The sequence below is a fragment of the Vipera ursinii genome, assembly GCF_947247035.1.
Source record: "Vipera ursinii genome assembly, chromosome: 1".
NCBI classification, from domain to species: domain Eukaryota; kingdom Metazoa; phylum Chordata; class Lepidosauria; order Squamata; family Viperidae; genus Vipera; species Vipera ursinii.
The window spans coordinates 344,025,308-344,037,423 of record NC_139512.1 but is presented as its reverse complement, the minus strand read 5'-3'; the positions used below and the strand labels follow the sequence as shown (position 1 = coordinate 344,037,423).

The window sequence follows — 12,116 nt, the reverse complement described above, 5'->3', positions numbered from 1 at the left end:
CCCACTGTAAAACATGGCGGAGGGAGCATCATGGTTTGGGGCTGCTTTGCTGCCTCAGGGCCTGGACGGATTGTTGTCATTGATGGGAAAATGAATTCCAGAGTTTATCAGGACATTTTGCAGAAAAACGTACGACCATCTGTCCGCCAACTGAAGCTCCGCAGAGGATGGGTGATGCAACAGGACAATGACCCAAAGCATACAAGTAATTCAACAAAACAGTGGCTTCAACAGAACAGAATACGCCTTCTGGAATGGCCCAGAGTCCTGACCTCAACCTGATTGAAATGCTGTGGCATGACCTTAAGAGAGCGATTCACACCAGACATCCCAAGAATATTGCTACACTGAAACAGTTTTGTGAAGAGGAGTGGTCCAGATCGTTGTGCAGGTCTGATCTGCAACTACAGGAAACGTTTGGTTGAGGTTATTGCTGCCAAAGGAGGGTCAACCAGTTATTAAGTCCAAAGGTTCACATACTTTTACCACCCTGCACTGTGAATGTTTCCATCTTATGTTCAATTAAAACATGACAACAGCTAATGTTTGTGTAGTATTATTTTAAGCAGACTGTGTTTTTCTATTGTTGTGACTTACATGACGTTTAGAGCGCATTTTATGGCCAATTCATGCAAAAAACCACGTAATCCCAAAGGGTTCACATACTTTTTCTTGCAACTGTACAACCATTCAGTCAGCGAGTATTCCAAGTTGCAACTGTTACAACCAGTCTTTGGAATTCACATTTATGAATAGTGGCTTAGTGCCCCACAATCACATGATCACCATTTGCAATCTTTCCTGCCAGGGCAACAAAGATGATTAGGGGACTGGAGGCTAAAACATATAAGGAACGGCTGCTGGAATTGGCTATGTCTAGTTTAATGAAAAGAAGGGCGAGGGGGGACATGATAGCAGTGTTCAAAAATATCTCAGGGGCTGCCACAAAGAAGAGGGAGTCAAGCTATTCTCCAAAGCACCTGAAAGCAGGACAAGAAGCAATGGATGGAAAGTAGTCAAGGAGAGAAGCAACCTAGAACTAAGGAGAAACTTCCTGACAGTTAGAACAATTAATCAGTGGAACAACTTGCCACCAGAAGCTGTGAATGCTCCAACACTGGAAGTTTTTAAGAAGAGACTGGACAGCCATTTGTCTGAAATGGTACAGGGTTTCCTGCCTGAGCAGGGGGTTGGACTAGATGACTTAGATGTGCTTAGCAATAACAACAGTTATTGTTATTATAGTTTTCCCAGAAAGTCAATGGGGAAGCCAGCAGAGAGGTCACACGTTGTTGGCGTAAGACTCCCCCACCTGTGAACACTCCCCCAGCTCCTCTGGGCTTATGTCTGTCACTTGTGCACCCCTGCACACTATCCCTGACCAGTGCACTCACTACCCCCAGAAACTCTCCCCAGGCCTCACACAGCCTCTCACACCCTACCCAACCTGTGCAGCACCCTCACTCATACCTACCTACTCCTTCACAATACATGGTTCTCTCACACATACTTTGCCCTACCCTCCATCGCACATCTTCCCTGCACTGCACCTTGGATGCGTCCTCCCTGACAATCATACTAGCTTCCACTGCATGGGCACCATCTCTTGCATTGGCTCTGCTGTCATGAAGCCTTCTTCAGTTCACCTTACCTCCCCCAGAACTCTGGAATTCCCGTTTTTCTAAGTATATTCCATAGTTTTAATTGATAAGGATCTTCGTATAAATAATGCACACACTGAATTCTTTTTACTATTCTCTGGCTTTATGAATAATCCAGTATGTATCGGCAACCTCTCCTTTTCCTGTCTTTTCCAAATCCATACTGAATATTTGGTACCATTTTTTCTATATATAATTTCTAAAGCAATTATATGCAATAATTATAGATATATTCTGTGACTTGCTAGGGAAGGTCTGACCTTGCTCTCTTTTTCCTCTCCCTCCTTAACTCTGGCTTTACCTCACAGCTTTGGTTTATCATTTTCTTCTCTTGTGCAATTTGTGCAACAATCCCTTTGCCACTGTCACGAAGTCATATTTCTCTACCATCTTCCTATATCACTATTGCACAAGACAGGGACCTGCTTGCTTTAGCTGGGGAATTGTGATGACATTTATGCCTTGTGTGACTCTCCTTATACAGGTAATCCTTGACTTACAACAGTTTGTTTAGTGACTGTTCAAAGTTACCACGGCACTGAAAAAAATGACTTATGCTCATTTTTCACAGTGATCTTTCCCCGCGGACACATGAACAAAATTCAGATGCTTGGCAACTGACTCTTATTTATGACCGTTGCTGTGTCCCAAGATTATGTGATCACCTTTTGCGACCTTCTGACAAGCAAAGTCAACGGAGAAGCCAGTTTCACTTAACTGGATTATTAACGTATCAACTGCAGCAATTCACTTAACAACCGAGGCAAGGTAGGTCGTAAAATGGGGCAAAACTCTTAACAAATGTCTCATTTAACAACATAAATTTTTTGTGGTCAATTGTGGTCCTAAATCAAGGACTACCTGTATTATATAGTTATCTCTTTGGGGTAGACCAGATCAGGAACCACATTCCACAGGAAAAGCAGAACTATATTGCAAATCTAATTGTGCTTCTCCTTTCCTCTTACACCCCAATGAGGCAAAAAGGAATAAAGCGTAGTCTCCTCTTAATACTATCTTCCTTCTCAGAGCTTAATAAATATGTCTGTATTTTGTTGTTTAAATATCGTTTTCTGATTATTTGCTTCAATACCACTTCCTGGATTTCTACATATATGCTCTTGGCATATACTCCTACCTTTATTTGCTCACCCCTCCCAGGGATATCATCCTGCCACAATCATGTAACACAACAGGTCTTGTGAGGGACGTTCCTTAGTTAACCTTGTTTAAACTTTCTCAGTGGATAGGTCCAAACTAGAACTGCTTCACAAATGAAAGATTTATAATAATTTCATCTAAAACTTACCAAAATTGAACTCTCTAGCTTTTCTTCTCCCAACATTGGAAGCATCATTAACTGGTTCTATGCTCTTTGTCTTCTTATGTGGCGGTAAGTAGTCATCATCATCTTCAGAGAGACAAACATATGCATCACAGCTGTTACTTGACATTATCTCACTGTCTTTAAAAATCATAATTTGAACTATTCCAATATAAGGATTAGCTTATCAATTCTTTGCTTGCCAATTCTAGGATTTAATTTTTCCACTTGAATCTCAAATTATGTCATTAGGATTAGAATTTGCACTCTGGCTTTTCCCATCTTACTGTCAACAAGGTCTTATCCTACCCCATTTGGTTTGGAGTTCCAAACAAATATAAAAGATACATGAAATTAAATCTTGGAAATGAAAATATCATAAAATTAGAGTATATAAACTTCTCTCAGAATAACACCAAATAAATATATTGGTAGATGGTGGGACAAGAGATAATTGGATTGTAATTCCAGCAATAAATGAATAAACACTGAAATGTACAAGAGTAGATGTGCAAAATTTCACTAGCAATCTAATAAGCGTGAATAAGCTTGCATTTTAAACAGAGAAATCAATAACGTCTGCCAAAACATTTAAAAGGAAAAACTTATTTATGATAAGAAGCATGTTAAACTATATATTCAAGGATGCAATTATCAACCTAAAGGTTATGAGGCAAGAGAAAAGATGTCTGATACAAACATACACATGCATTAACAGGAATACCCCCTGTAGTTTTGTTCCACCTTTCTCCCCCCACATAACCCTCATTAGCCCTCCAGTTCAATCCAACAGCTGCTCAAAGTAAAATAAAGAGATGCTCACTCCAGTGTGAGTCGGTTGTTAGCAAATAAAGACTAGAGATATACTAGCATTCATGAACACCTTTTGAAAAATTAGTGGACTGACTTTTGCCATTACTGGAAATGAAACAAACACAAACAGAAAAAATGCATTGTTTACTATGTTTTCAGATGCTATTTCTACAATGTCATACTCTTCAAATTTATGACTTGGAGTAAATAAAATAACAGTGTATCAGTAAAAGGAGAGACTCATTCTTATTACGTTTATTTACAAAATCTGACACTACATTACAGAACATGATGCTTTTGTTTTTCATGCAAGAAAAGCTATCAATATTGTACTCCTCACATGCAGAAATATCTCTTATTTTTCTATTTCTCATCCCGAGATATCCAAATAACTGGGCACGATCCAGTCATACATCATCTAAACAGTCTTATCAGAATTCAACCAACCTTGTTACTAAATTCACAGTTCTTAGCACAGTAGTTATTATAGGGGAACTGCAAAATATGCACTCCCTTTCAGTTCTCAACTTTTTTCATCTCACTTTTCTTTCTTTTATGAGATTCATGTAGTTTTTAAAATAGCAATTTATCACAGGCAACAGGTGGGTGGAGAGAAAGTAAGTGCAGGAAAAAATAGATTTGAGAAGACTTTGCTCTGAGATACATTACCAGACCCTTAGACATTAGGCAGTCAACTTCACAAGGTATTCTCTACTTCCCAAATCTACCATTTGAAATTCTCAAATGAACACTTTTGTTTCATCTGCCTCAAATCTTACAAAACCTCAGCAAGACCAAAATGATGTGGGACACTTCAGGCAAACAGGTCTTTTGGTTTTACTAGATCACAAATGAGGGGATCTTTCTCACAATACTCTGGAGAACTTCCATAGCTTTAATCATTGCCCAATGAAACATCCTCAGTTGAAACAGCACCTGCTTAAACTGCTTCCTTCTGATAAGCAGCAATGTCAGATTGAGTATCCCCCTCCCCCATTTTTTTGAACTTTTGACATCAACTGCTCTAGAAAACATGGATGATTCAAATTCAGCATTTACAAAAGACTAGCTTGCCAAACACAATTTATCTTATGGAATGGGAAGGGTTTGGGGGGGGGAAGGACAGAAGTGATGTACACAATGCCACATGACTGAGATTCTTCTGAAACAAGTGAGCAAAATAAAATTAGTTGAGAAAATGGCCAACCTTCAATGGTCACTTCCACTTCAGGATCCTCACTTGTTTCAGAAGTGGCATGCTGAGAAGAATCTGAAAAAAGCAGAACAAAAAACCAAATCTGAACGGCGCAGACACACTGTTAAGACTGATTTTACTCGACAGGGGCAAGTCAACATATATCTTGTACACTATGAATAAAGCAGACCCATAACATATAAGCCAAAATAGTTTATCACAAGATTTAAAGTCTATGAAATGATAATAGAAAAGTGTGGATGTTTAAGTAGTAAGGTTATCTAGAGTAGTCTTTTTTTCTAGATTCATTTGAATCTTTGTTGTCAAACATTTTCAAAATGAATACAGGAAATTCACAAATTCTCACACAAGACAATTACAATGATGCAAACAAATGAGAATGATTATAGTAATATTTCTAAAAATGTATGTTAACACAACTGTTGTCTAAAGATTAGAATTGTAACTGCAAATAGTATTTTCTTCAGTTCAAGTGTACTCTATAGCTGTCCAAACCTACTGAGTGATTCACCTTTTTCTCCCATCAATTATCAACACTAACATTTTATATAATGGAAATATTATGTAGTATTGATATAACCTAGTATGTCCACATGAGACATCATTCTGAAAAGACACCATTCTTATTTTCTTTCCTATTCCCAGTGCTAAAGTCAGAAAACGTATCAAATCCAAATGAATAGCTCTTTCTAACAGTCAAAAGGCTCAGAAAAGGGGCTTATAACAAGGATAATGGACTCTCCTACTTTCAGCATTATATTGCTTTCTTTCCAGTCAGCTCTTCAAGGCAGCCTATATTAGTAAGGTAGAATTCCAGCATTTCTTGACCTAGTCTGCTTCAAAGAGCTGATGTTTCCAAACTACAATCGGCTCTATCCATGTACAGGACCGGTTTAGTTGAAAAAAATGGCCAACCTTCAATGGTCACTTCTACTTCAGGATCCTCACCTGTTTCAGAAGTGGCATGCTTGGACCAGTTTTTCAAGAGTTATATTTTCACCATTATCACGTGTTCACCCTTTGCTACCTTCCCAGGCAGTTTACAACAAGCAAAGTTAATGGGGAAAGTCAGATTTGCTTAATAACCATGAAATCTGCTTCAACGTCACAGTAAAAAAAATCATAAAATCGGACACATGACTCAGTTAATGACCATCTCGCTTAGCAACATAAGTTCCAGTCCAATTGTGATCTTTAAGTTGAGGACTACCTGCATATCACATGTTAAAGTGCCCATCTTTATTAGAAAATGTAAGTTCCAATAAATATGAAAAAGGGTAGATAATAAAATTTGTCTCCTAGTGCAGAGGTCTCCAACCTTTTGGGCACCAGAGACCGGTTACGGGGAAAGAGGTTTTTCTACGGACCGGAGGGAGTGTGGTTTTCTGTGCTGCCTGCATCCTGTGGATGGGGCTTTCCCTGTTTGTGCGGCCCAGTTGCTGGCATGCCGCGGCCCAGTACTGGTAACTGAAATAAGGGGAAAACTGATTCAAAAACATGTTTAACCAAGCTCCTTGTCCTTTGGCAGAAATGAAAAAATATCAAAATTGTAATGCAAAAATGCACTTTAGGAAGTTAGATTATTCTCCAAAAGAGATTTCTAACAGTATAATTTAATATTCTTATGTTGTCTTCAGGGTCAGTTAGAAATATGCATATAGAAATGTAATAATTGAGCTAATGAAAATCTGGGAGAGCAAAGCAGGTATATAGTCTGGTAAATTCCAGGCATGTACGAATAAGGTACTGAAAATATGTTTTCAATTAATAACTCACTCAGATTATCAATTTAATATAATATCTAGTATTGGTTCATGTGAATAGGAAGACTAGTTAGTAAAGAGTTCATGGAATTGTCAAGGCCGTATTAAGAGGTTGACTTTTTTCAACGTCCTAGCAAATCAAACCTTTTAAGGTTGTACTTTCCTTATTACATGTCTCCTTCTGAAGTTAAGACTTCACATTCTTGCCTACCAGCAACACATGTCAAGAAACATGTTGTGCAGGATTTCCACTTTGAAAATGTCACCATATCAATATACAGTATATTTGGATACAATAGTGAACTAGTTTACACATAGGGATAAAGCATAATGTGGAGTTCTCCTCTATATAGCCACACAAACTAGAGTCAGTTTTTCCAATTTTAAACTCAAAAACTTAAGAGCTGTGGTGGCGCGGTGGTTATAATGCAGTATAGCAGGCTAACTCTGCTGACTGACAGCAGCTCAATCCTCACTGGCTCAAGGTTGACTCAGCCTTCCATCCTTCCAAGGTCAGTAAAATGAGGACCCAGATTGTTGGGGGCAATAGGCTGACACTGTAAACCACTTACGTAGAAAGGGCTGTATAAAGCACTGTGAAGTGGTATATAAGTGCTATTGCTATTAGGCATGTTGAACCAAGGTTGAAATTCATATCTTTCAAATAAACCATAGTAAAGATTAATCAGTATGGACAACAGACCCATCTCTGTTTAATGAAGAACAAAAACAAACTCCTGAATTCCTCTTTAATCTAAATCAGAGAAAGAAGGGAGAGCAAGTGATTCATTTTTTTAAATGAAGTACGATCCAAACAGATTCAAAATTTTACACTGACAGGTGAGTGATCTACACAGCATGAAAGGTTACCAACAAAAGACATAGAAAAGATTCTATGTCAAAACAATGATATGCCATTTTACACTGTAGAGAATTGAGGATCCTTTAATAGCCTATACATATCCCCAAAAGGCTTTCTAAAAAGTTTCTACCATGTTTTCCCGAAAGGCCTACCCCAAAAATAAGCCCTAGCTTGATTTTTTTTGGGGGGTGGGGGGTGGGGTGGGGCCTAATGTAAGTCCTACCCCAAAAATAAGCCCTAGTTTTGGGGCAAGGCACACACCTAAAAATCAAGTGGGGGTGGGGTGGGTAGAGCTGCCCTACATCCACCTACCTTGCAGCCAGGCCTCTCCTCACCGGCCCATTTCTTCTGGGGCGTCTTCTGCAGCCAGGCCTGCATTTCTCAGTCGCAGGCCTTTCCGGAAGGTCACTGCAGCTGAGAATCGAGCTATGGATTAAATCCATAGCTCAGTACTCGGCTGCAGAGGCCTTCTGGAAATGCAGGCCAGAATGCAACTGCAAAATGAAGCTGCTCCTTCGGCCGCAGAAGAAGTGAACCGGATGGGCAGGCAGGGCTGTTGGTACCGAGGTGAATATAAAAGACATCCCCGAAAATAAGACCTGAATATGAAAAACATAGAAGTGTGCAAAAAAAGTAATTTAAAAAGGCCTCTTGGTGGGAAGATAGGGTCTCTTATTTCCCAGATGGAAAAAGGAAGAATACAGCAGCTCTAAGCAGAAACAAAGTTTCTGAATGAAACCAAAATAGAAAAGTAATGAGGAGGAGAAATCCCTGGTCAATAAAATTCAGGCCATGGATCTGAAACCAAATTTAGACGAACACTGGTCCTGGCAAGCAGGATATGATACTGTGGCATTAATGTTGTGAGAAATAGTACCATGATAATGAACAAGTGAATTGCTATACCTGGTGCCTCTTTTGGAAGCAAAAAATAAAAAAAAATAAGACCTGGTCTTATTTTCAGGGAAACACGGTATTAAGCTACTTCAACTACTAACTTAAATCTACTGTTTTTAATACAAACGTTGATGTTAGCCTTTTACACCTTCCGAGTTTTCCTTTTCAGATCCTAATCAAACAATCAGTTTTTCAGATTCACTCCATTAAAATAAGCAACAGAACCTTAAAGGAACAGAACGTTTTAATGTATTTAAAATAAATACATTAATAGATATAAATCCTGGCTTATTCAGTAACATTACCTTGGGATCAGCCCAAAACAGTATTACTTTCAGATTCTACTTTACAATGCATGATAAAAGCTCAGGAACCAGGGTGATAGGACAATTTAATATGGTCTTAAAATTTGAACAGGGAATTAAATCAAATGACATGCTGTTGCTAAATTAATGCTTCATAAAACTGTTCACTAGTATGTTGATTCAAAAAATATTCCATAATAGAAATGTCCTATGAGCTACAATTTGTAGCCCACCAATTCAGCTTTTATTAAACAAGTTAAGAATCCTTAATATTATGGCACTGAAACCAACAGGAGAGTTAATATATGCTTTGGCAAGCACCAGTCACATTCTCAGTAGCAAAAGCAGCACTCCCTTTTCAGAGGCAAGGTCTTTACATTTGAAAGAGAAAAATCTGTTCAATAAAATTCCTATTAGCAAGCATCATACAACTAAATAACTTTTTACACTTCTCTTCCCATCCCATTGCACCAAATCTTGCACGGCTAGTTCCAAATATTGAAATAATTGAATTAGACAGTAAGACAGGCCTAATCATAAAATTTAATTATAATTTTAAATTAATTACAAACATATATCTAACTTTTCATTACCCTCTTTTAAAAAATTACATGTACTGCCTTCATACTTTCAAGATCTTCTGTTATGTAGCAGCACTATTGCCCACTCAGTAGGAGAAAGATAAAAGAAAATCCACCAACTGATGGAGAAGACAAATTGGATGGAGGAAACCAACTATCAACTCTTTCCAAATAGCTTATATAGTTTACTGGAAGGGAGAAAGGAGTATTTCTCAATAGTTTTTCACAATAAACATGCAGGATCACAATGCAAGGGGAGAAAAATAAATACACAACCATGTGGAATATGAAAAAAGAATGCAAGACACAGACACAATGGATATGTTTGCAGTGTGCTCTTTTAATTTTTGAAATACCTTACCAGTGTTTATTTTTTAAAATTTACATATTTCTAACCTTCTACTGGCAATTCCACATCTGTTCCTTCACTGCAATCGGAACCCTGGTTGCTCCCTTTAGACAAATATAAACATACCATCATAAAAAAGTGGAGGATGCTAATCAACACTTGAAATTTCAGAACTAGTATCTTAAACAGGCTGAGTACAGGTTTTATGGCACACTGGCACCCAGCCTCCAGCAGGATCTATGGGAATAGATTTCAATCCAAAACAAAAATCCGAAAGTACAGTATTTAGGTCATCGATAATTTGGAAGAGGTCTCTTCACATAATCCAGGTAGTATAGATTTTAAAAAGAATTGGGGAATAGATGAAAGCATGTAGCTGGGAAAACCCACACATTTTCCCGTTATATTCAATAGATTTCCTTTGTATTACTGAATTGCTAACCCTAATTTGCCAATATGAAGGGTTAGAAAATATGAAAAACATAGAAGTGTGCAAAAAAAGTAATTTAAAAAGGCCTCTTGGTGGGAAGATAGGGTCTCTTATTTCCCAGATGGAAAAAGGAAGAATACAGCAGCTCTAAGCAGAAACAAAGTTTCTGAATGAAACCAAAATAGAAAAGTAATGAGGAGGAGAAATCCCTGGTCAATAAAATTCAGGCCATGGATCTGAAACCAAATTTAGACGAACACTGGTCCTGGCAAGCAGGATATGATACTGTGGCATTAATGTTGTGAGAAATAGTACCATGATAATGAACAAGTGAATTGCTATACCTGTGTAAGACTTTGCCAGGGCGATTTTCTCATCAATCGCCGAAGTTTCTGAAGGACCTGCTTTGTAAATAAAGACAGCCATAAAAAAAATCACTAAGATTTTTCCATTTCCATTACGACAGCATGCTGAGCTGAATCAAACAATTATAGAACAAAGAATTGTTATACCGGGCGAGAGGTGTTGAACAATATTTAAAACACTATTAATGGTTAGCATGAACGTTCCAAATGTATCTACAGCCTCCTTCCTCTAAAATGTCATTTATATAAAACACAGATCAACCCATGTGTTTTGTGATGCACTTTCAAGTTGCACTGAATAAGCAGTTTAACATGAGAAGTCATGAGTTTTGTATAATCCAGAAGGCTACACAATTTCCTTTAAACAATTCACAGATAGATGAGCCACTTTCAGTATGGATTACTGCAGCACTCTGCAAATAGGGCTCCCTGGAATACAGATGGCAGCTTCGTTCAGTCCAGAATGCAGCAGTGCACCCAGTTTCACCCATGTAACTCCACTCCAATGCAAGCTGCATTGGTTTCCAGTAGGCTTCCAGATGTCATTCAAGATGTTGGTTATCAACTGTTAAAAAGCTCCATAAAGCAGAGATTATTTTGTGGAATTGCCTGTCGCCAGTAACTTCGACTCACCCCACCAGATCTTATAGGGTAGGCATGCTCAGGTCACCTCAATGAAACAATGCAATCCTGTTGGATCCAGGAAATATGCCTTCCTTATCATGGTGCCCACTCTAAAGAACAGCCTTCCTCCTGAGATCTGGATGGCTCTGACTCTGTTGGCCCTCCAGAAGGCTATGAAAACCTGGTGATTCTCTTAGACATTAGGGCTGAGTTGTTGGCAGAAGCTGAAACACATTTGGGATTGTCAGTTTTTTGTAAGATATTTCAGTTCTTATATCTATTATGTTTGCTATTAATGATATTTTTCATTCGGGTTTATATTGTTACTGCCCAGAATTATTTGTCTCAGGTGAGTGACCACATACATTTTCTAAATAGGTGAGAAGATTATGGTGGGCATCTAAGGGAAGTATTTGTATTCAGCATTTTTTACATGACACAGAAACACAGTTAGAAGAATTACAGCAGTGTGAATAATTCCAAGATTCATTTACCGCCTAGAACGACAGCAAATCATGTTGAACTTCATACCATATCAGCATCATTAAGACAAGCAATAATTTAAAGCTGCCTATTCACTCAACAAACTAATCTTTGCACGTAATTTCTGGTAGTCAAGCAATAGGCATAATTACAATCCATCAACTATCATAGGATCAGCACAAGCTGTAGTTTTGAAAGTTTACTTTAAATCCATGGTTTCCAATTCAGTTTTAACAAGCCCATAATTTGTCACTTCAGATAACACTAAACTGTCGTTAAGTTTCCTGTTGACCTGTTACCTAAATAGAGCCACAATGTTTCTAAAACCCTTTTCTGTCCATCCTTCAAAAACTTCATTTGATACTGAAAGTATAGAAGCATGAGTATATTTTGCAAATCTAGCAAATCATTTCTATTTAAATGCCAAATTGTTTCCAAATGCA

The 12,116-nt window shown here is 38.1% G+C and overlaps 1 protein-coding gene across 4 annotated transcripts in view; it reads right to left on the bottom strand.

Annotated features, from left to right (window-relative positions):
• The window catches only part of GTF2I (general transcription factor IIi), a 76,710-nt gene that overhangs the window by 40,238 nt on the left and 24,356 nt on the right, over nucleotides 1-12,116 (bottom strand). For 3 of the 4 annotated variants that reach the window (XR_014490826.1, XM_083349396.1, XM_083349397.1), the window contains exons 10-11: nucleotides 5,006-5,068; nucleotides 2,971-3,072 (exon numbers count right to left, since the gene is read on the bottom strand). Coding sequence is in view for 3 of the 4 variants with exons in the window: in XM_083349396.1 (XP_083205522.1) it covers nucleotides 2,971-3,072; nucleotides 5,006-5,068 (165 nt within the window). In the remaining variant the exon portion in view is untranslated. The remainder of the gene's footprint in view (nucleotides 1-2,970; nucleotides 3,073-5,005; nucleotides 5,069-12,116) is intronic. The other variant, XM_083349398.1, reaches the window with a different exon arrangement.